Source organism: Borostomias antarcticus, assembly GCF_949987555.1.
Source record: "Borostomias antarcticus genome assembly, chromosome: 4".
NCBI classification, from domain to species: domain Eukaryota; kingdom Metazoa; phylum Chordata; class Actinopteri; order Stomiiformes; family Stomiidae; genus Borostomias; species Borostomias antarcticus.
In genome coordinates this window covers 32,816,113-32,841,112 of record NC_140237.1, presented here as the reverse complement: position 1 = coordinate 32,841,112, position 25,000 = coordinate 32,816,113, and the positions used below count along the sequence as shown (strand labels likewise).

General features: G+C 52.5%; 1 protein-coding gene across 1 annotated transcript in view; it reads left to right on the top strand.

Annotated features, from left to right (window-relative positions):
* The window catches only part of dmxl2 (Dmx-like 2), a gene marked incomplete at its 5' end in the record, with an annotated part of 59,061 nt that overhangs the window by 22,742 nt on the left and 11,319 nt on the right, over positions 1-25,000 (top strand). Inside the window, 22 exon segments of the mRNA XM_084437466.1 lie at positions 1-43; positions 365-1,043; positions 1,841-2,170; positions 4,759-4,878; positions 5,516-5,651; positions 6,549-6,659; positions 9,702-9,871; positions 10,171-10,268; positions 10,365-10,530; positions 12,636-12,900; positions 13,379-13,581; positions 13,686-14,087; positions 14,393-14,575; positions 15,523-15,804; positions 16,160-16,351; positions 16,964-17,040; positions 17,268-17,398; positions 19,233-19,481; positions 21,832-22,022; positions 22,365-22,498; positions 22,654-22,739; positions 23,132-23,333. The exon segment at positions 1-43 is cut by the window's left edge and continues 124 nt beyond it. Of these exon segments, the coding sequence (XP_084293592.1) occupies positions 1-43; positions 365-1,043; positions 1,841-2,170; positions 4,759-4,878; positions 5,516-5,651; positions 6,549-6,659; positions 9,702-9,871; positions 10,171-10,268; positions 10,365-10,530; positions 12,636-12,900; positions 13,379-13,581; positions 13,686-14,087; positions 14,393-14,575; positions 15,523-15,804; positions 16,160-16,351; positions 16,964-17,040; positions 17,268-17,398; positions 19,233-19,481; positions 21,832-22,022; positions 22,365-22,498; positions 22,654-22,739; positions 23,132-23,333 (4,450 nt within the window).

Sequence of the window (25,000 nt, the reverse complement as noted above, 5' to 3'; positions counted from 1 at the left end):
ACCCCCGCGTCAGCGTGGACTCCAACCTCTTCGTCTACAGCAGGTGGGCATGGGCGTGCAGTCCGTCTCTCTCTTTCTGTCTCTCTCTGTCTCTCTCTCTTTCTCTCTGTCTGTGTCTCTCTCTGTCTCTTTCTCTCCATCTTTCTCTCTCTCTCTCTCTTTCTCTCTGCCTGTGTCTCTCTCTCTGTCTCTCTTTTTCTCTCTCTTTCACTCTCTCTTTCTCCATCTCTTTCTGTTTCTCTCTCCGTCTCTTTTTCTCTCTCTTTCTCTTTATCTCTCTGTCTCTCACTTTCCCCCCCCTCCCCCCCCCCCTCTCTCTCTCTCTCTCTCCCCCCTGGCGTTCCGGAACCCGGTCTGTTTCCAGGTCGGACCTGTACATGAGCAAGGACCGCCAGTCTCCCAACATCAAACACTACGTCCACCTGGACTGGCTGTCCAAGGAGGACGGCTCGCACATCCTGACGGTGGGCGTGGGCTCCAACATCCTCATGTACGGCCGCATCTCCGGCATGGTCAACGAGCAGACCAGCACCAAGGACGGCGTGGCGGTCATCACCCTGCCCCTAGGGGGCAGCATCAAGCAGGGCATCCGCTCGCGCTGGATCCTGCTGCGCTCCGTCGACCTGCTGTCGTCGGTGGACGGCACGCCCTCGCTGCCCGTGTCGCTGTCCTGGGTGCGCGACGGCATCCTGGTGGTCGGTATGGACTGCGAGATGCACGTGTACGCCCAGTGGAGGCAGGACAGGAAGCCGGGCGCCGGCGAGGCGGAGAGCCCGGCGCTCGCCGACAACGCGGCAACGACGGCGGGGGTGGGCGGGGTCACGACGACGGCGGGGGGCGGGGCGTCCGCATCGGAGGGGAGGGCCCGGTCCAAGAGCGTGTTCGAGGGCGGCGTGATGGTGGACGAGGCCCTACGGGCGCCGGCGGGGTTGCAGGACGGCGGGCTGTTCGAGGCGGCGCACTCCCTGAGCCCCACGCTGCCGCAGTACCACCCCACTCAGCTGCTGGAACTCATGGACCTGGGGAAGGTCCGCCGCGCCAAGGTCAGTGTGTGTGTGCGTGTGCGCGTGTGTGTGTGTGTGTTGTGTGTGTGCACGTGCGTGTGTGTGTGCGTGCGTGTGTGGGTTGGCGTTTGTGTGCCTGTGGTGTGTGTGTGTGTGTGTGCGTGCGTGCGTGTATCTGCTCATTCCTCTGCCTCAAAAGCGATAGTGGCGCACGCTCTAATCCGTCTTCTACAACGGAGAGTTTGGATACTTGATTCTGATTGGCTAGCAGCCGTTGTAAAATACTCTGTAACCCACGGCTGCGACCGCATAACAATTAGTATTAATGCGCCGTCAATCTCATTGACGAGGCCGTTGATAAGGTCAAGCGGTAGGCTATGCTTTGCGTAGAAACCATTTGCAGCAATTTTTATTAATTACACCTGTGTTTACCTACTGAAGGTATCCAATTACAAAAACACACTCATCAGTCTGACCCCAACACTTCCACACCGCTACCAGCAAAAACGAGTGCTCTGGAGAGCTATTTTAATAACTGCACCATAGCTGGAAATATTCAAATAAACGTGAACCACCCGAATTATGCCTGTATAGGCTTATGTGAACAAGGCCAACCCAAATAGGCCAGATAGCCTCTGTTGCCTGGCAACCATTTAATTCAGAAGTATAGCCTATCGCGGAAGATTATGTAAATACTTGAATGATAAGAAGGATCGCTAAATAAATGATTGAATATTACTACAACGCCCCGTATCTGTTGTAAAATCCCTTGTAACCCACTGCCTCTCTTGGTCAATTTGTCGTCGACCCCCCCCCCCCCACACACACACTCGCAGGCCATCCTGTCCCACCTGGTGAAGTGCATCGCCGGCGAGGTCGCCGTGGTGAGGGACGTGGAGGCGGGCGAGGGCGGGGCCAGGCGCCACCTGTCTCGCACCATCAGCGTGAGCGGCAGCACCGCCAAGGACACCATCGTGGCCGGGAGAGACGGGGGGCGGGACTACACGGAGATCAACTCCATACCTCCACTGCCCCTCTACGCGCTCCTGTCCGCCGACCTGGACACCTCCTACAAGGGTGGGGACGAGGCGGCCAAGGGGGGCATGGTGGCGGAGAGGGAGGGGGCCCAGAAGAGCGCGGAGGACCAGTACTCGGATCTGTTCCAGGTGAGGCCGGATATTCAGAATATTGAAGTCCAGTATTGGAGATTGTGGCCGACCCCTCTTTGAGCCACTCCCCTCTGGTGGGAAGTGGTACGGTCCATCAGTACCGAGACATCACGCCACAACAGCTTCTTCCCCACTGCTACCAGCCTCCTCGATAAGGCCCGTGTCTCCCTTTGACTCCTCCCCCTCTGACTCCCCCACCTCTCACTCTCCCCTCTGACTCTGTCCTCTCTCACTCTCCCCCTCTGACTCCCCCCTCTGACTCCCCCCTCTGACTCTCTCTCCCCTCTGACTCTCCCCCCTCTGACTCTCTCCCCCTCTGACTCTCCCCCTCTGACTCTCCCCCTCTGACTCTCCCCCTCTGACTCTCCCCCCTCTGACTCTCCCCCCTCTGACTCTCTCCTCTGACTCTCTCCCCTCTGACTCTCTCCCTCTGACTCTCTCTCTCTCTGACTCTCTCTCCTCTGACTCTCTCTCCTCTGACTCTCTCCCCTCTGACTCTCTCCCTCTGACTCTCTCCCCTCTGACTCTCTCCCCCTCTGACTCTCCCCCTCTGACTCTCTCCCTCTGACTCTCCCCCCTCTGACTCTCCCCCCTCTCACTCTCCCCTCTGACTCTCCCCCCGCTGACTCTCTCCCTCTGACTCTCTCCCCTCTGACTCTCTCCCTCTGACTCTCTCCCCTCTGACTCTCTCCCCCTCTGACTCTCCCCCTCTGACTCTCTCCCTCTGACTCTCTCCCTCTGACTCTCCCCCTCTGACTCTCCCCCTCTGACTCTCTCCCTCTGACTCTCTCCCTCTGACTCTCCCCCTCTGACTCTCCCCCTCTGACTCTCCCCCTCTGACTCTCCCCCTCTGACTCTCCCCCCTCTGACTCTCCCCCCTCTGACTCTCTCCTCTGACTCTCTCCCCTCTGACTCTCTCCCTCTGACTCTCTCTCTCTCTGACTCTCTCCCCTCTGACTCTCTCCCTCTGACTCTCTCCCCTCTGACTCTCTCTCACTCTGACTCTCCCCCTCTGACTCTCCCCCCTCTGACTCTCTCTCTCTCTGACTCTCTCCCCTCTGACTCTCTCCCCTCTGACTCTCCCCCCTCTGACTCTCCCTCCTCTGACTCTCCCCCCTCTGACTCTCCCCCCTCTGACTCTCTCCCCTCTGACTCCCCCCTCTGACTCTCTCCCCTCTGACTCTCTCCCCTCTGACTCTCTCCCCTCTGACTCTCCCCCCTCTGACTCTCTCTCCTCTGACTCTCTCCACTCTGACTCTCTCTCTCTGACTCTCTCCCCTCTGACTCTCTCCACTCTGACTCTCTCTCTCCTCTGACTCTCTCCACTCTGACTCTCTCTCCTCTGACTCTCTCCCCTCTGACTCTCCCCTCTGACTCTCTCCCCTCTGACTCTCTCCACTCTGACTCTCTCTCTCCTCTGACTCTCTCCCCTCTGACTCTCCCCTCTGACTCTCTCCCCTCTGACTCTCTCCCCTCTGACTCTCCCCCCTCTGACTCTCCCCCCTCTGACTCTGTCCTCTCTCACTCTCTCCCCCTCTGACTCTCCCCTCTGACTCTCTCCCCTCTGACTCTCTCCCCTCTGACTCTCCCCCCTCTGACTCTCTCCTCTGACTCTCTCCTCTAACTCTCTCCCCTCTGACTCTCTCTCCCCTCTGACTCTCTCCCCTCTGACTCTTTCTCTCTCTGACTCTCTCTCCTCTGACTCTCTCTCCTCTGACTCTCTCTCCTCTGACTCTCTTCCCTCTGACTCTCTCTTCCCTCTGACTCTCTCCCCTCTGACTCTCTCCCTCTGACTCTCTCTCTCTGACTCTCTCCCCTCTGACTCTCTCTCCCCCTCTAACTCTCTCCCCTCTGACCCTCTCCCCCTCTGACTCTCTCTCTCTGACTCTCTCTCTCTGACTCTCTCTCCCCTCTGACTCTCTCCCCTCTGACTCTCTCTCCCCTCTGACTCTCTCCCCTCTGACTCTCTCCCCTCTGACTCTCTCCCCTCTGACTCTCTCTCCCCTCTGACTCTCTCACCTCTCTCTCCCCTCTGACTCTCTCTCTCTGACTGTCTTTTTTGCCTTACTAACACTTGTCTAGTACAGTCAGCAGACTTGTGCTAGTAGGACACACACACATAAAAACACTGCTCACACATTAACACTCTGCACACATACTGTATATACACACACATACACACACATACCGTATATACACACACATACACACACATACTGTATATACACACACATACTGTATATACACACACATACACACACATACTGTATATACACACACATACACACATCGCACTGCGTGTTTTGTTTATGCTGTTAATGTGCACTGTCTAATAGTCCTCTCACCCTGTCTAATGTTGACCAACAAACAAAGCAAACAAACAAACATCTTTATTTATCACACGGTGAGGCACACGCACATCACACGGTGTAGGCGAAACACACACACACACACACACACACAAAATGGCTGGAACATCCACCGATGAAACTTCTCTCTGCTCTTAACCAGAACAGATTCCCAGTTTGCGTAAAAACAACCCGTCATTAAACGTGGTTCTGGTTCTGACCGGACCCCTCCTTCAGGTGCAGGCGATCACCACGGACGACTTTGTCAGCTTCGCCACAGAGAAGGTGGAGAAGAAGTCCCGGATCATCAACCTGTCCCAGTACGGACCCACCTACTTCGGACCAGAACACGCCCAGGTACGCGGGGGTCGCTGCCTACTCAGCCTCCTTCACAGCCATTCAAGTTCAAAGTTCAAGTTTATTTGTCACACGCACCATCACACTGGTGCAGTGAGATCCTAAGTGTGCTCCATAAAGTAAAAGTCTTGAGTAAAAGTAAGGTATAAAAAATGCTAAAATATAAAAAATACAAACAAACAAAATATAGACAAGAATGAGCTTGAAGAACGGATGGATGTGCAGTACAGTTAAATAGAGTTAAAGTATATGTATCAATCTAGAGAGAATGTACAGTAGATGTGTATATTTTAACAAGTATAAATATATATGGTCATATTGTGTGTGTTACAGAAGGATTGATGAACTATATATCTGTCTGCCTGCCTCTCTCTCTCTCTGTCTCTTGGTCTGCCTGTCTCTCTCTCTCTGTCTTTCTGTCTCTCTCTCTGCCTGTCTGCCTGTCTGTCTCTCTCTCTGTCTCTCTCTCGGTCTGCCTGTCTCTCTCTCGGTTTGCCTGTCTCTCTCTCTCACTGTCTTTCTGTCTCTCTCTCTGTCTGTCTCTCTCTCTCTCTCTTTCTGTCTCTCTGTCTCTCGGTCTGCCTGCCTGTCTGTCTGTCTCTCCCTCCCTCCCTCCCTTTCTCTCTCTCTCTCCCAGGTGTTGTCTAGTCAGCTGATGCACTCCAGCCTCCCAGGTCTGACCAGACTGGAGCAGATGTTCCTGGTGGCCCTGGCCGACACCGTGGCAACCACCAGCGCTGAGGTCAGCACCTCCACCGACAAGCAGTACACAGGTGAGTCGCTGTGTGTGTGTGTGTGTGTTTGTTTATTTGTTTAGATGACAAGCTAGTCTTCCTGGGGTCCGACACACACAATACGAGTGAAAATAGGAATACACATTACAAATAATAACAAAAGAAAAAGACTGTGTGCGTGTGCGTGCGTGCGTGTGTGTGTCCGTCTGGCCATGTTATTCAAGGTACATGGCCGCCTGTCTGTCTGCCTGTGGTCCCAGGCAGCTCTGCTCTAGTCTGTGTTGCGTTAGATCAAGTGAAAGGTTAGAGGAAAGAGGCCTAATCGTTGGCGATACTTGATTTCATGGTTCCTGGTTATTAAAGTCATATCTCCAGCCATCCAAACACAGCAATCAGAACCCTTCAGCGTGTGTATATAAACACACACACACCCACGGTACACAAACCAGCAGACCAGCTAAATACTGCTGGTTATCTTCCATTACCTCCAGATTCAGAGCGATTTATTTAGTCTTTTGGGAGGAAGTGGGGGACAGAAGTTAGCAGGCCGTTCCACGTCTGAGTAAGCATGATGACGGAGGAGAAACAGGGTTCAGGGACAACACCCTGACCCCGGGAGACAGCAGAGGAGCGCCGGGCGGGTGGCGTGGTTCTGGTTCATGGTTCTGTGTCTTGTGGTTCTGTTTTGTGGTTCTGTTTTGTGGTTCTGTTTCGTGGTTCTGTTTCGTGGTTCTGTTTAATGGTTTTGTGTCATGGTTCTGTTTCATGGTTCTGTGTCATGGTTCTGTTTCCTGGTTCTGTTTCCTGGTTCTGTTTCATGGTTCTGTGTCATGTGGTTCTGTGTCCTGGTTCTGTTTCATGGTTCTGTGTCCTGGTTCTGTGTCATGGTTCTGTGTCATGGTTCTGTGTCCTGGTTCTGTGTCCTGGTTCTCCCAGGCGGCGAGGCCCTGGATGAGTGTGGGCTGAGGTACCTGCTGGCCATGCGTCTGCACACCTGCCTGCTCACCTCGCTGCCCCCCCTCTACCGCATGCAGCTGCTGCACCAAGGTACCACACACACACACACACACAGTACACGTGCACACTCACACACGCGCGCAGGACACACATTCACACACACACACACATGCAGGACACGCATACTGTACATATGTACACAGGACACATGCACACACACGCACACACGCGCGCACATGCACACACACACACAGGCAGGACACACACATATGCACACAGGACACATGCACACAGGACACACACCCATACATACACAGGACACACATACACACACGCAAACACACACAGACATAATACACACATAGTACACACACGTACACAGGACACACATACTGTACACACACAGGACACACAAACACACAGGACACACACACATACACACACAGCAGCGATAAGGTCATCAAGGAGAAATGTGTTCTGCAGCCAGATATGAAACAAGCTGTACACAACACATCACTCACTACACACTGCATGAATACATATTTACACTGAGGGGAAATATTATTCTCTGTATTTACAACAATAAATTAGACAAACGTCTAAACACCCAGATCAGCTCTCAGACTCCAGAGTTCAACAGAGCTGTATTTCTTTTTTTGCGTGGCTGTAAGCCAATGCACCCATGGGTGCCGTTGGCTGTAAGCCAGCACAGCTAGAAGAGCCAATGTCCCATTGTCCGGTGTCTTGGCGTTGTTATTTAACCTTTTTATTTAATCAGGCCAGATATTAAGAACAAATTCATATTTACAATAACAGCCTGGCAAAAGACAAGCGCCTCTTGAGGGAGGGGAGCTGAAAAGGAATGTCTAAAGTTACATTAAAACCAACATAGTTAAAACCAACAGCACACATCCAAACATTCTACACAGTTAAAAGACAACAGCACACATCCAAACGAATCAACACAGTTAAAAACAGCACACATCCAAACATTCTACACAGTTAAAAGACAACAGCACACATCCAAACGAATCAACACAGTTAAAAACAGCACACATCCAAACATTCTACACAGTTAACAACAGCACACATCCAAACATTCTACACAGTTAAAAACAACAGCACACATCCAAACAATCAACACAGTTAAAAACAACAGCACACATCCAAACAATCAACACAGTTAAAAACAACACACATCCAAACAATCAACACAGTTAAAAACAACAGCACACATCCAAACAATCAACACAGTTAAAAACAACACACATCCAAACATTCTACACAGTTAAAAACAACAGCACACATCCAAACAATCAACACAGTTAAAAACAACACACATCCAAACATTCTACACAGTTAAAAACACCACATATCCAAACAATCAACACAGTTAAAAACAACACACATCCAAACATTCTACACAGTTAAAAACAACAACACACATCCAAACAATCAACACAGTTAAAAACAACACACATCCAAACATTCTACACAGTTAAGACAACAGCACATATCCAAACAATCAACACAGTTAAAAACAACACACATCCAAACAATCTACACAGTTAAAAACAACAGCACATATCCAAACATTTTAACAGTAACCTGTAAAAGACAACAACATTTCCCACACAACCTCTACTTACACACAGTCACATCACCAGGCCACACAGTAAAACACAACACGGCGACAACAGAACACGAGTTGCTCAAGCATTACAGCACCCAGGCTCAGAAACAGCAGCGAGAGAGAGAGAGAGAGAGAGATAGCAGTGGGCGTTGATGAACGCCGAAATCTGTTCCTCTGCCCCCCGGGGGGTGGGTAGCGACAGCCTGGCAGTTGATTAGGGGAGCGTGGGGTAGAGAGGGCTCAGTAGGAGGCTCTTGTTTTAAACTCGACTGTGGAACGGTTCTCGGAGAGAGGCCTTCTGGTGCTTTGTGAGTTCGCTACTTATCGTTCTAACCACGCTCCTCTGTAGAGATGAACGCGGAGCGATGGGGAAGATGGCCGATATTAGCGCATCAACGCCACAGCCTTAACACCACGCCCAGGGACGACAGTTGAAAATTAGCTTTAAGCTAATACTGACATATTTATAGTCATGTTTTTAATGTGTGCTGTTGATTAATATGTACTGCCCCTGCACAAATAAAATCGTAAATAAATAACGGTCTTAATGTTCTGGGGTGTGGGATACGATGTCGCCGCGAGCGAATATATTTCAGCGACCTTGATTCCGAATCGCTGTTGCGAGTTCGGTATGGTCTCAAGTAGGGTTGCAAATTTAAAGGAATTTCATTAATCGATAACTGTTAACCTTAACAAACGATGGTCGATTAATTGATAAGAACGTCCCGCGCCGGACTGCGCTTTGCTCGCTTCATTTTTTTTGTCGTCTTCCGCTGTGTCGTTGAAATTTCCCGGCATCCCAATTAGCCTTCACTACATGGTGTGGCGCCCTCATGTGCAGTCAGACCTTAAATCTTAAACGAACTCCCGTTGATAACGTTCTGTTCCATTAACAAGCAATTAATCGAGTGACCAAATCTTACTTGAGTAAATTCATATCGGCAATGAATCGATAGTCGATTAACTATTAACATCCCTAGTCTCAAGTCTCTGGTCTGTGGGTCTCCGGCGTGTCTCAAGTCTCTGGTCTGTGGGTCTCCGGCGTGTCTCAAGTCTCTGGTCTGTGGGTCTCCGGCGTGTCTCAAGTCTCTGGGTCTCCGGCCTGTCTCAAGTCTTTGGTCTGTGGGTCTCCGGCGTGTCTCTGGTCTGTGGGTCTCCGGCGTGTCTCAAGTCTCTGGTCTGTGGGTCTCCGGCGTGTCTCAAGTCTCTGGTCTGTGGGTCTCCGGCCTGTCTCAAGTCTCTGGTCTGTGGGTCTCCGGCGTGTCTCAAGCCTTGGGTCTGTGGGTCTCCGGCGTGTCTCAAGTCTCTGGTCTGTGGGTCTCCGGCGTGTCTCAAGTCTCTGGTCTGTGGGTCTCCGGCGTGTCTCAAGTCTCTGGTCTGTGGGTCTCCGGCGTGTCTCAAGTCTCTGGTCTGTGGGTCTCCGGCGTGTCTCAAGCCTCTGGTCTGTGGGTCTCCGGCGTGTCTCAAGTCTCTGGTCTGTGGGTCTCCGGCGTGTCCAGGTCTGTCCACCTGCCACTTCGCCTGGGCCTTCCACTCGGAGGCGGAGGAGGAGATGCTGAACATGATCCCGGCCATGCAGAGGGGAGACCCCCAGTGGGCCGAGCTCCGGGCCGTGGGGGTGGGCTGGTGGATACGCAACATCAACACGCTGCGCAAGATGGTGGAGAAGGTAGTCTACCTAGCCCGCACACACACACACACACGCACACACTCGCACTAACCTGGGAATCTAAGACCACTAATAATGACTAATGTGTGTGTGCCAATGATTCATGCTGTCAAGGTATCTGCTACATACAGTACAGTACTGTTGATGACGTGTGTATGTGTGTGTGTGTTGTGTGCGCGTGTGTGTGTGTATATGTGTGTGTGTGTTGCGTGCGTGTGTGTGCATGTGTGTGTGTGTATATGTGTATGTGTGCACGTGTGTGTGTATATGTGTGTGTCTATATGTGTGTGTGCGTTCAGGTTGGTAAAGCTGCGTTCCAGAGAAACAACGACCCGCTGGACGCTGCTCTGTTCTACCTGGCCATGAAGAAGAAGGCGGTGCTCTGGGGTCTGTTCAGGTAGGCATCCACCCGCGTGCCCGACCGAACCAGGACCGAACCAGGACCGACCCTCACGGCCCACCTGACTCTCCTCTCTGGTCTCGTCCCTCCCAGGTCCCAGCACGACCAGAAGATGACCACGTTCTTCAAGAACAACTTCAGCGAGGACCGCTGGAGGAAGGCAGCCCTGAAGAACGCCTTCTCCCTGCTGGGCAAGCAGCGCTTCGAACAGGCCGCCGCCTTCTTCCTGCTGGCCGGGTCACTCAAAGACGCCGTGGAGGTCTGGGCTCGCGCACGAATACACGCGCACACACGCGCGCACACACACACACAAGAAGAAAGAAAGTTGGACTCTAGCTGTGTGTGCTAGAGCTAGAGTCCAACTTTGTTTCTTCTCTTTTGAGTTTGTTCGGGTTTTTGACCTCATGGATTGTGTGTATGTGTGTGTGTGTGTGTGTGTGTGTGTGTGTGTGTGTGTGTGTGTGTGTGTGTGTGTGTGTGTGTGTGTGTGTGTGTGTGTGTGTGTGTGTGTGTGTGTGTGTGTGTGTGTGTGTGTGTGTGTGTGTGTGTGTGTGTGTGTGTGTGTGTGTGTGTGTGTGTGTGTGTGTGTGTGTGTGTGTGAGAGAGAGAGAGGGACCATGGTTGTGTGTGAGGGGGAACTCTACCCTTTGACTGCTTATTATAACCATCCTCTTTACCAGGAGTAAGTAAGTGTGCGTGCGTGTGTGTGAGGGGGACCGTGGTTGTGCGTGTGTGTGTGCACGTGCGTGTGTGAGGTGGACCGTGGTTGTGCAAGTGTGTGTGTGTGTGTGCGTGCGTGCATTTGCGTGTGTGTGTGTGAGGGGGACCATGGTTGTGTGTGCGTGTGTGTGTGTGAGGGAGACCGTGGTTGTGTGCGTGTGTGTATGAGGGGGCCCTTGGCTGTGTTCTCGCTGTGTGTGTGTGTGTGAGAGGGGGCCCTGGCTGTGTTCTCGCTGTGCGTGTGTGTGTGTGTGTGTGAGGGGGCCCTGGCTGTGTTCTCGCTGTGTGTGTGTGTGTGTGTGTGTGTGTGTGTGTGAGGGGGCCCATGGCGGTGTTCTCGCTGTGTGTGTGTGTGTGTGTGTGTGTGTGTGTGTGTGTGTGTGTGTGTGTGTGTGTGTGTGTGAGGGGGCCCTGGCTGTGTTCTCGCTGTGCGTGTGTGTGTGTGTGAGGGGGCCCTGGCGGTGTTCTCGCTGTGCGCGTGTGTGTGAGGGGGCCCTGGCTGTGTTCTCGCTGTGCGTGTGTGTGTGTGTGTGTGTGTGTGAGGGGGCCCATGGCAGTGTTCTCGCTGTGCGTGCCCTGGTGTTGGTACTGTACTCTCCCTCTCCAGCACATGAGAGCCCGTCTCCTAGTCTAAACCTCAGCGATAGCATCAGCACTCGGCTACGTAAACGGTCTACTTAGTTTACCTTGGCCTGAGCGGGCCACACCACACAGCCATAACACACCGATAACATGAGACCGTGGCCCATGCTGACTACGGCCAATGGCTGTGACTCTGCAAGTGCTCGTCGTTGGTTGTGGTTTTTGCAGAGCCGGGTCAAAATGGCATCGCCTCACAAAACGGACATGTCTTTGATTTGGTAGATATGGTAGATTCTCAACATGTTAGTTTGTTGAAAACAGGGCGGTATAGTTGAAGAAATCCTCTTGAACGCCTCGGATTTCTTCGACAATACGTCAGTTTGTCTTCGCAACGTACTGAGAGTTTTGAGCTGGTGGTGCGCACGCGTGCACGCACGCACGCACACACACACACACACACACACACACCAGCGATAAGGTCATCTTTATTATCTCGCAAGGAGAAATGTGTTAAGCCAGATATGAAACCAGCAATGCACATCACTCACTACACACTGCATGAATACATATCGTCACCTTCTTAAAATAATGGACTAAGTCATATTTTCAAGTTTTTCAAAAAACAAAATGGCCTCAAAATCGGTCAACATATAGGCATAGGTTGACATAGGCCATTATACTACTGGGGTAGGAACAGTGTGATCTTTTCAATTGAGGATGTAGTCAGTTTTACCAGAGTGGCCATTATCATGAAGATGATGACTCAGGCAAAGTTAATGTTTTCCTCAAAAAATGACTTAGGACATTATTTGACTTAGGACATATATTTTAAGAAGGTGACAATATTTACAATGGATAGTAGAGTGGATATGAAGCACAGAGGCAATGAGTTGTAAATATTATTCTCAGTATTAACAACTATAATTAAGACACACGCACATTTCTTCAACAATATGTCAGCTTGTCTTCGCGACGCCCTGAGAGTTTCGAGCCCGCGGCGCGCGACGACATTTCAAAACCCCCGCCGTCCTAACGCCCCGCCCCCTCCCCACCCCCCCTCAGGTGGTGCTGGAGAAGATGGACGACCTCCAGCTGGCCATGGTGGTGGCCCGGCTGTACGAGTCCGACTACGAGAGCTCGTCCACCTGCCGGGCCCTGCTGTACGAGAAGGTTCTGGGCTGCGACCGCGACGGCGCCGGATACCACTGCTCCCGCCTCCAACCCGACCCCTTCCTGCGCAGCATCGGCTTCTGGATCATGAAGGACTACACGCGCGCGCTGGACACGCTGCTGGAGCGCATCCCCAAGGACGACGACGAGAACCCGGGTGAGAGCGCCACGCCGGTCTGATGTGGACCGTACCACTAACCTCCCTCCCTTTTTCTTTGTTTTTTACTAAAAATATATATATATATATTGAAAGTTGTAGTTGAATACAAACAGTTTCCACCTATATGCACAATTTTCCGTCCAATTATCCATTAAAAATCAGATATCAGTTTATTTATTTTAAATGTATTTTATATTTCAATCTTAGCTACTTGAGTGGCCCTCATGCCTTTGAAAGTTGTTTAGCAACTGTTATGTTTTAGAACAGAGCACTGCGGATTATTGGAGATGAGAGTGATGTGATTGCTTGTGTGAATATTCAAGAAAAAATTCAGATATCACTTTACACCAGAATAAGGTTCAAAATTGGAAAAAGTAAACTTTTCTACATTTCTCTGCAGTATTTTCCATAGAATCCGTTCACTTGTGTTCTCTGATATTCAACGCTCACTCATGTAACCCCCCCCTCTTTCCAGATGCGATGGTGAAGTCCTGCAACCCGGTGGTGTTCAGCTTCTACAACTACCTCAGGACACACCCCCTGATCATCCGCCGCCACTACGCGCAGCCGAGCGCCGCCGCCGCCGCCGTGGGCCTCACCTCGGAGCGGAGCAGCGCCGACGAGATCAACCTCATCGAGCGCAAGCTCTTCTTCACCACCGCCAACGCGCACTTCAAGGTGAGGACGACCGGACCGGACCGGATCCTCCATTGGCGTCGCGCGGCCGCGGTGCGTTTGTGTTGTTTTTACTAATCGTATATCCGTTCGTCGTGGCCCTCTAGGTGGGCTGTCCGGTCCTGGCCCTGGAGGTGCTGTCCAAGATCCCCAAGGTGACCAAGAAGTCGGGCTCCTCCCCCCTGAGCAAAGGCCCATCCATGGGCAATGTGGGCGCCAGCCCGCCCATGGAGAACGGGACCGCGGGGCCGGCGGAGTGGGCCGCCCCGCCCGCCGCCTCCTCCCTGGCGTGGGGGGCGGACAGCGGCGCCGGACTGGACTGGAGCCAGCCCCCGACCCGGCCCGAGGACGACGGACTGCAGTTGGACTGGGGAAAGGACAAGGGGGACGAAGACGAGGAGGATGAAGACGAGGACGGGGGTCTGACGATGAAGAAGCCGGAGGGCGACGATGTGGCGGGGCGGATGGCGGGCGCTGGTTGTCCCGGGCTACAGAGGGAGGACTCTCAGGTATGGCTGCAGCGCCGCGATGCTCCGCCCACTCGGGCGTTGCCAACATTCCAAATATTAATTGGATTTTCCCTCTAGTCCTAGAAAGCGCAGTTTCTCAGCTTTCAGGAACTGTTGGAATGTTGGATTTTCTTTTTTGATATATGTTTGTTTGTTTTTTAGGTTTTCTTTTTTTAAAGATTCTTTTTACATTTTGCCAGTGACACGGTCGTATTCAAAAGGTTAAAGCGTTCTTTTCCCGCCGTCGACCGTCGTTGAGTCTCACAAGGTTCTGTCCTGACCCCCCCCCCCCCCCCACCCCGCAGGGCGAGTCTGAGGTGGACGTCATCGCGGAGCAGCTGAAGTTCCGGGCATGCCTGAAGATCCTGATGACCGAGCTGCGCACGCTGGCCACCGGCTACGAGGTGGACGGGGGGAAACTGCGCTTCCAGCTCTACAACTGGCTGGAGAAGGAGATCGGCGCCATGCACAAGATCTGCAACTACAAGGTGGGCGGGGCGGAGGCGTGCGCCGACGCCGGGGGCCGCCCCCTGGAAGTCGACGAGTCGATTTGTTAGTCTGGGACCCTTAAGTCGACTGAGATTCTTGAAGTCGAGCGGCCGTTTTTTTTGCTCCACTGTCAAGATGCCCTGGTGGGCTGAGACCACTCACCTGCCTTGTGATTTATAAAGGACAGGCCAATCATTCGTTTTAGACCTAGGCTATTAATGTACTGTAGCTGATTGTTGTTCAGTAAAAGGAGACTTAAGACTGATACAGCAGAGGGAAGAAGGCAGGGACCCCCTCTTCCCTCCGCTGTGCGTCTAGCCTACTGTTCGCCAGCAATCACATGCATTTCCCACAGAATATCACACACACACACAAAACTGCTTTCCTAGATCAATCTTCTTGTATTAACCAAGATATCCACTGGAAAAAATAGGTTTTTCCCATAGACAGATTTAGCTCTAACGTCTGCAAAAATGCTTCAGTGAAGCCAAAACATTTCCTTGTTGATTGCTACCCAACACATGAGCCTATTCACACACGCTTCAATGCGTGAGGAGGCGACGTGGAATCTCCCAACCCTGATGTAGGCTATGGGAAACTGCATAAAAACATGGGGGCATCTGAAGTAGATGGGAAATGTGGGCTAGATGATTCATATTTAGCAAGAAAAACAGGCGTATTTCATTGTGCTGCCTGAGAGTTTGAGTTAGTTTGACAGCTGTCCCGATTCCTGCGGTCTCCCCTCAGTCTAGACATATGGGGGAAAAACGGAAGAACGAATCGTTGAATCTCTGGTTTGAATAAGCGAATCTGAGTCGACTCGCAAAATTCAGAGTCGGGGACAGCCCTAATCAACGTCAACATTTTCACCAGCGAAGGTTTAAGTAAACTTCACGAAGGAACATTTCCGTGCTTGTGTGTGCGTGTGTGTGTGTGCGTGTCTCAGGTGGAGGGCCAGGAGGCGGAGAAATGGGGGGAGGGAGGCGGCGAGGTCCAGGAGGAGGAGGAGCCGGAGGGGGCGGAGCCCGGCGCGTACGAGCGCCACCAGATGGAGCGACGGCGTCTGCAGGCCAAGCAGCTGCACGCCGAGCGGAGGAAGGCGTGGCTACGGAAGAACCAGGCGCTGCTGCGCGTCTTCCTGTCCTACTGCAGCCTGCACGGCGCCAAGGGGGGCGGGGTCACCTCCGTGCGCATGGAGCTCATCTTCCTGCTGCAGGAGAGCCAGCAGGTACGCACGCACACACGCACACACACACACACCAGGGACACACACATACAATCATACTCTCTCACACACCAGGGACACACACTCTCTCACACACACCAGGGACACACACACACACCCATACTCTCACACACATGTGTACATACACCCATACACACATACTCTCTCTCTTTCCCTCTCTCTCTCTCACACACACACACACACACACACCAGGCACATACACACCAAAAAACTCTCTCCCTCTCACCCTTGCTCTCTCTCTCTGTCTCTCTCTCTCTCTCTCTCTCTCTCACACACACACACACACACATTCCCACCCCCCTCTTGAAGCGTGTTAAATGACCTCGTCCATGTCCAGGAGACGACGGTGAAGCAGCTGCAGTCCCCCCTGCCCCTCCCCACCACGCTGCCCCTGCTGTCCGCCAGCATCGCGCCCACCAAGACGGTCATCGCCAACCCCGTCCTGCACCTCAGCAACCACATCCACGACATCCTGTACACCATCGCCCTCCTGGAGCAGCCCCCGCACCCCGACCACGCCGACGACAGGGTGAGGACCAAGAGACCCGGCCGCCGGGGAACCCAGGACCGCTCGACCTCCCTGGTGGCCAGGTTTAGAACTACAGGTCGACCGATAGTGGATTTTTAACACCGATTTAATAACGAGAGTTTGGAGCAGGGAGAAGACCGATTAGCCGATTAATCGTCCGGGGGAAAAAAATTGTCACTGTCAAATAAATTAAATACGTAAATAAATACATCTGGATCATCAAACTCAATGTAGGCTAAAAAGCAAAGAGTAAAAACTCAGGGGGATCAGGCCTACCTGTCATGTTTCTTGCCTCAGACGTTTAAGCCTCTACTACGTGCACTACTACGTGCACACACCTGCCCTCTGTCACCTGCTAGCAACCAGCAGTTCAACTGTTAGCAACCAACAGTGCATAACATGTATCTTCCACTATTCATCTCCTCTATGAATGACTGTGTTTCACTGAGGAGAATCTCTAAGCATGTCTTCCTCACACCCAAGAGTAGGCTTTATCCACGACATGAAATAGGTGTGAGCAAAACCGATTAATCGGTCGACCTCAACCGATTAATCGGTCGACCTCTACTTTAGACTGTTATCTGAATGGCTCTCATCCCCCTCTCCGCCCAGGTAAACGCCCTGCACACCCTGGCCGCCTCTCTGTCTGCCTGCATCTACCAAGCCCTGTGTGACAGCCACAGCTACAGGTTAGCGCTCTCTCACACACACACACACACACACACACACACACACACACTGAGGCGCCACAGGAGCGACAGGACCTGCTGCCGTATTCCATACTTCCCCTTTAAGGAAGCGTTGTTGTTTGAAGATAATAATTCACACTGCAGACATCTGGCTTACTGTAGCAACAGTCTCCCCACAAGCCCCCCCAGCCGCTGACCTGTGACCTCTCTCCCATGGTGCCTTGCAGCAGTCAGGCGGAGGCCAATCAGTTCACGGGGATGGTGTACCAGGGCCTGCTTCTGAGCGAGAGACGGCGGCTGCGCACGGAGAGCATCGAGGAGCACGCCACGCCAAGCTCCGCCCCCGCGCAGTGGCCAGGTAACACGGACCTGGGCTGCGTTTCCCAGAGGCATCGTAGCGCTACGTTCATCGATGCCTCTGGGAAAGTCAGCCCAGCTCTAGTAGCACGCCAGACCCTCTGGGGCCAGAGAGAGAGCTGGGCTCACTTTGACCCCGTTCTACTGACCTGTCAGTTAGCAAGATTTCAGGATGGATGGATGGATGGATGGATGGATAGATAGATAGATAGATAGATAGATAGATAGATAGATAGATAGATAGATAGATAGATAGATAGATAGATACTGTAGATAGATAGATACAGTAGGACCCCACTCATCAAAAACTCTTTTTTTTTGAGCCTGCTATCTGGTTACTGGTGGGATTTTCATTACAGTACTGTAGGCCTACCTGCATTTAAATCTGTCATTATAAACATGTACTGTATCCTACTGTGAATAAAAACAGAACTGTATGTAGACCTACATGTTGCCTGTAGGCTGTAGCCTACTGTCACGTTTCATTTCTTTGTTACTCTAATGTCGAGCGCAAAACGCAAACGAGTCTGCTGCGCGAGAGCTGCATTCCTTGGTAGCCAGAAAGCGCGTCAGCAACCTGAAGCAGAGGAGCATCGAGTCATTTTTCGTTCCCAGTTAATGGACGTCAGGAACACAGACGTGTTGTGAGCATGTCGATTAGCCTACTATGCCTATTTGTTAAATAATAGCCTACAGCCCATAGCCGTTAGCCTACATCGGTTGTTTTAGAGACTTTCCTTTAGGCTGCAATAGCCTAAGACACGACAACTTGTCTGTCATTTCATTTATTTATTTATTTATTGATTATCATTTGCTCTAATTGTTCTAATGTTGGGTTGTTTTTAGGCTATACCATTTTGTTCTGCGAATACAGTAGCCTATCGATGCAGCATAGTTCTCGTTTGAGAATAAAGTACAGTATTTGGTCAAAGCATGCACTCAAGTGGAAATTCATTTATTTTATTCTAGGCTACTGTAGGCCTATTATAGAATAGGCTGTATGAGTTTAGTTGGCTATTTGATTGCAATTTTGATGCATTTTCACAAGTAATTAAGGATATTTATCGGTCTATTATGAGTCTATATGAAACAAGTACCACTTATTGAATTTGGTGCATTTTAACATATGTTTCAGTCATCCGGACATTTCAGAGATACGAACGACCTTCGGTCCCGTTGGGTTCGGATGAGTGGGGTCCTACTGTAGATGGATACTGTAGATACAGTAGATACTGTAGATAGATAGATAGATAGATAGATAGATAGATAGATAGATAGATAGATACAGTAGATAGATAGATAGATAGATAGATAGATACTATAGATAGATAGATGGATAGATAGATACTGTAGATAGATACAGTAGATACTGTAGATAGATAGATAGATAGATAGATACTGTAGATAGATACTGTAGATAGATAGATAGATGGATAGATAGATAGATAGATAGATAGATAGATAGATAGATAGATAGATAGATACTGTAGATAGATAGATAGATAGATAGATAGATAGATGGATAGATAGATAGATAGATAGATAGATAGACAGATAGACAGACAGATAATTAAAAGATGAGACATTTGAAGGGGAGAAGACAGTAGGAGAGGAAGTGTGATAGTTGGGGGGGGGGGGGGGGGGGGGCAGACAGGCTTGCAGAGACAGATGGTGTTCAGTAATGGGAGCTCAGTAGCCCGTGGGGAGGGACCATAAGGAGACCGAACACGCCATCTCAAACGCCGCCCCCTTTCAAAACGCGGCACGCACTTTTCAGCCCGTCTCTCCGGCGTGTAAGCGGCGGCGTTGTCTAAAAGCTTGTCTCTCCCCCCCAGGCGTGTCGTCCCTGATCTCCCTGGTCGCATCGGCGCGCGAGGAAGACCAGCCCCGCCTCAACGTCCTGCTATGCGAGGCGGTGGTGGCGGTCTACCTGGCGCTGCTCATCCACGGCCTGGGCACGCACTCCGGAAACGAGCTCTTCCGCCTCGCCGCCCACCCCCTCAACACCCGCATGTGGGCCGCCGTCTTTGGGGGCGGGGCCAAGGTCATCATCAAGCCCAAGAGGTCCGAAATGGTCGCCGCAGGTCAGCAACGCCCCCCCCCCCCCCCCCCCGCCGCGCCTCCCTCCCTCTCTCCCGCTCGCTCCCTCTGTGTCGCTCCTCACCCCGCTCCTTGCTCCTCTTCATCTCCCTCCTCTTCCTCCTCCCTTTTCGTGGCGGTTGGATCAGACACTGTGACCCCCACCCCTCCCCTCGGAGGAGGAGGCCGTCTGGCCAATCGCGTCGCTCGGTAGCTTGACCTTTGCCCCCGTGGCGGAGGCGGGGGGCCGTGTGTCAGCGTGTCCTCTCTCGCCCTGTGGCAGCCGAGGATGGCCCGGGGACAGGAAGCGCAGAGCGGGGCCACGCCCCCTCCCCCACGACCGCGCCCGCCCCCGCCCCCATCCACCAGCCCCCACAGAGACCCCCCGCCCCCCGTCTAGGGGGTGCGCCGCCCTCTGCCAGCAGTGAGTAACACACGCGGGGTGTGGAGTGCCGGTGTGCGGTGCTGGTTTGGGGTGCAGCGTGTGTTGGTGGGTGTTGGGGTGTTGGGTCCTGTGTTGGAGCAAGAACAAAGCTCATTACCGGAATCCTTCATAGCTAGCGGGAAAGCGCGCGCGTGTGTGTGTGCGTGTGTGTTTCTGTGTTGCGATGTCTCATCTTATCATTTCTGCAGCTGTGCATGTGTGTGCGCATGTGTGTGTGTATGCATGTGTGTGTGTGTGTGTGTGTGCGTTTTCTCTGCATGCCGTGTACATCCTGTCCGTCTCGTCCCAGCAGCTCAGACTAGGGCGGAGCCAGAACCAGACCTGCCCCCCGAGACTAAAGCCAAACCAGGTACTCTCTCTCTGACTGCCCTCAACAGGGCATTTGGTGTCGTAGGTCAGGAGGTGACAGTACTGTTCCCAACCCCCCCCCCCACAACCCCCACCTCCGTGTGTGACTGTACTACATGTGATGGTGCCGTAACCCAATCACCCTTTTGTGGACGGTGTTCTGAACCATGGTTGGCAGGGTGTGTGTGTGTGGGGTGGGGGGGGGCACACACATAGGAATCATAGCCGTCATTCCCTTAAATAAATGTATAATCAGACATTTATTAGGCTAGAGGTGGTCAAACAAAACACCGTTACTGTTGCGCTAATGGCTGCATCCATATCGGCCTCGTTCAGCTGCCCTCTTAGTTAATTGGGCTACCCTCACATGAACGTGAGGTCCTCCTCACCGATGCGCGGTACCAAAGCTTTTCGCAAAGGCTTCTGGGAAGTGGAGTAGTTCTCTCCAGAGCGGGCTGCGGGCGCGTCACAGTCAGCCTATCACAGCAGAGGGGAGGAACGCGGCGCTATTAGGAGTTCAGATCCACGTCTCCGCCTCGCAGGACGGCGAGGAGAGCTTTGGGCCTCTAGAGGTTAAGGGGCCCTTTGAGGAGGAGGTTGGGGAGGGGGGGGCGGCGGATAAATACCAACAGGTTGATAGGAATCAGTCATCTAAATGTTAATTCTCTAGTACGCAGACACACACACACACACACACACTCGCAAGGGCTTTTGTGAGTCACAAGGAGAGAGGACAACAGAGCTACTATTCAGAACGAAGAAAGACATAAGACAAAGTTTCGGACACACACACACACACACACACACTGTACTCTGTAGGTTTAACATGAAGTCCACAGTGCTTAAGATAAGACCCAAGGTTACACACGCTAGGGTGACACTCTTATCATGAATGCAACTGTAGTCTATCAGAAAGCCTTGGAGAATTCATGCGTGTTCAAATTATTAGTATTTCTCCATTGTTATTTCCATTGTGTTGTGTTTTTGTTTGCTTTTTAAATTTTATTTTATGTATGTGTATTCGTTAATTAGTCCCTAAACATAATATCAATTCACTGTGATGTTGTAGAGTTCTATGTGTAGTCTAAAGTGTGCGTGCGTGTGTGTATGCGTGCGTGTGTGTGTGTGTACGTGTGTACGTGTGTGTGTGCTTGTGTGTGTGTGCCTCTAACTCCCCGTCTACATCCTTGTCTGGTCTGTGTCCGGTCTGTGTCCGGTCTGTGTCCGGTCTGTGTCCGGTGTGTCTCAGAGCTTCCAGAGATAGTCCCCCAGGATAACGGTGCAGGTTTGTACGCCAGCGTGCATCCCTAACGTGTGTGTCTCTTCACTGGGGGTCTTAATCTCTGCGCGCTTCATTCCAGAGGAAACTGGATTACGGGTGTCTGAGTGCTTCTTCACCCTCCTCTAAACCTGCTGCTTCTCAACACGGGCCACTTCAACTGGGGATTAAATCTGCCCGGTTACGGAGTGGAGTGGTGCTGTTCGCTGTCTCTGATTGGTGGATCCTACAGCCTATCGAGTAGATTAAAGCCTAACCCCCCCCCGCCCCCTCCCCCACACAGCGGTGCCCCCCCCACCCCCAGCCGAGGACGTGGACAGACACCGACGCCGGTTCAACATGAGGATGCTGGTTCCGGGGCGGCCGGTCAAGGAGTCCCCCGCCACGCCCCCGCCCGTACCCGCCGAGAGGCCCGCCTACCGGGAGAAGTTCATCCCGCCGGAGCTCAGCATGTGGGACTACTTCGTGGCCAAAGTAAGACGCCCCGTCGGCGGGCGATTTTCTCGCGAGGTATTAGTACGCATGGACTTCAGAGCGTTCGTGTCATTGGGATGAACTGACATCTCTCGCTCTCTCCTTCTCTCTCTGTTTCTCTCCCTCTCCCTGTGCCTCTCTCCCCCTCTCTTTCTCTCTCTCTCTTCCTCTCCCACTCTCAATCTCTCTATCCCTCTCTCCATCCCTCTCTCACTTTCCCTCTCTATCTCCCTCTTTCCCCTTCTCTCTATCCCTCCCTCTTTCCCTCTCTCTCTCCCTCTCTCTTCCTCCCTCCCTCCCTCTCCCTCTCTCTCTCTCCCTCTCTCTCCTTCTCTCTCTCAGCCCTTCCTCCCCCTGTCAGACAGCGGCGCTCTGTACGACTCGGACGAGAGCGGGGCGGAGGATGACGAGGACGAGGATGACGCCTTCCTCTCCGACACCCAGATGACCGAGCACTCGGACCACAACTCCTACAGGTGGGACCCCGGCGCCTGCGGCTCCGTCCAGAGCTGGACGTGGTGCTAACGTTCCTGCTAACGTGGTGCTAACGTTCCTGCTAACGTGGCGCTAACGTTCCTGCTAATTTGGTGCTAACGTGGTGCTAACATGGTGTCGTCTCTCTGTCCTGCAGCTGGGCGCTGATCCGCCTGGTCATGGTCAAACTGGCACTGAACAACGTCAAGACCTTCCTGCCTCTCACGGGTTTGGACTTCACAGGTACGCGCGCACAGACACGCTCGCGCGCACACACACACACCGTCACACAGACACTGTCTCTCTCTCTGCCTTTCTCTCTCTCTCTCTCTCTCTCCCTCTCTCTCTCTCTCACACACACACACATACATACTCACACACGCACATAGTACACACAGCCTTAATTTTACAGACACCTACACACACACACACACACACACACTCTCTCTCTCCCCCTCTCTCTCTTCCCCTCTCTCTCTCCCCCTCTTTCCCTCTCTCTCTCTCTCTCCTTCTCTCTCTCTCTTTCTCTCTCTCTCTCTCTCACACACACACACACACTCACCCGGCGCCACACACAGCCTCAGACGGGTACGGTAGCTCCTCCTCCCTGTGCCCCCCCCCCCCCCCCCCCCCAGACCTGCCGGTGACCTCGCCGCTGTGCAACGCCATGCTGAAGACCCTGGAGAACTGGGAGCAGATCCTCCTGGAGAGGATGAACAAGTTCGACGGCCCACCCCCCAACTACATCAACACCTACCCCACCGACCTGAGCGCCGGGGGGGGGCCCGCCATCCTGAGGCACAAGGCCATGCTGGAGCCCGACAACACGCCGTTCAAGTGAGCGCACACACACACACACACACGCAGCGGCAAATGGATACCAGCGGCAATTAACAAACTTCTTCCTTTGTTTTCTCTTTGTGTGTGTGTGTGTGTCTGTGTTAATTTTGACAGCAAATTATGATTTTGTTTTAGTCATAGTCTTTTGGCTAAAATGCCATTTAGTTTTAGTCACATTTTAGTCATCTGACTTGTTTTAGTCTAGTTTTAGACTAAAATCGTAATGATATTTAGTCGACAAAATCTACCATAGATTTAGACAACTGAAATTTAACAGGCTTAGTTCAATCAATCAATCAAGTTGGATTTATAAAGCGCCCTTCATGAAACCCAGAGCGCTTTACAGAGTCCAGTATTCATTCAGACACAGTCATACCGGTGGTGGTAAGATACATCTGTAGTCACAGCTGCCCTGGGGCAGATATAGATACAGCTGCCCTGGGGCAGAAGCGTGGCTGCTTCTGTCACAGTTTCATAATGAAGCATTCCTCTCCCCCAGTCTGATGCTAACTGTGTTTTTTGCCTGATATAGCAAGCATTAACATTATCATGTCAGCACTAGTTGGCTAGTCAGGCTAGCTAACATCAGGCACAGGCTAGCTAACGTCACACCGGAGGAGAGGGGCTATGAGGAGGAGAGGGGCTATGGGAGGAGAGGGGCTATGGGGAGGAGAGGGGCTATGGGAGGAGAGGGGCTATGGGGAGGAGAGGGGCTATGGGGAGGAGAGGGGCTATGGGGAGGAGAGGGGCTATGGGGAGGAGAGGGGCTATGAGGAGGAGAGGGGCTATGAGGAGGAGAGGGGCTATGGGGAGGAGAGGGGCTATGGGGAGGAGAGGGGCTATGGGGAGGAGAGGGGCTATGGGGAGGAGAGGGGCTATGGGGAGGAGAGGGGCTATGAGGAGGAGAGGGGCTATGGGGAGGAGAGGGGCTATGGGGAGGAGAGGGGCTATGGGGAGGAGAGGGGCTATGGGGAGGAGAGGGGCTATGAGGAGGAGAGGGGCTATGGGGAGGAGAGGGGCTATGAGGAGGAGAGGGGCTATGGGGAGGAGAGGGGCTATGGGGAGGAGAGGGGCTATGGGGAGGAGAGGGGCTATGGGGAGGAGAGGGGCTATGAGGAGGAGAGGGGCTATGGGAGGAGAGGGGCTATGGGGAGGAGAGGGGCTATGGGGAGGAGAGGGGCTATGGGAGGAGAGGGGCTCTGGGGAGGAGAGGGGCTATGGCGGCGCCAGGTAGCTAACTGTTCGTGTCTTATCCATCTAGCTACAGTATAACATTAGACAGCAGCAGTAGTTGCTTAACTAGCTTACCCAGACTATCTTACCCAGACTAGCTTACCCAGACTAGCTTACCCAGACTAGCTAACCCAGACTAGCTTACCCAGACCCAGACTAGCTAACCCAGACTAGCTAACCCAGACTAGCTAACCCAGACTAGCTAACCCAGACTAGCTTACCCAGACTAGCTTACCCAGACTAGCTAACGCTAGATACCCCCGCCAGCCGCCACAAGCATAGCCCCACTTGTTGCTAGCTAACCTGTGCCTAACATTAGCTAGCCACTAGCTACACTTTCACTACGTGAAACACTGGTTTATTTTAGCTTGTATTGTATTTGAAGTATTTCAGAAACACACCAGCCTGGTTTTAGCTAATACAGTAACGTT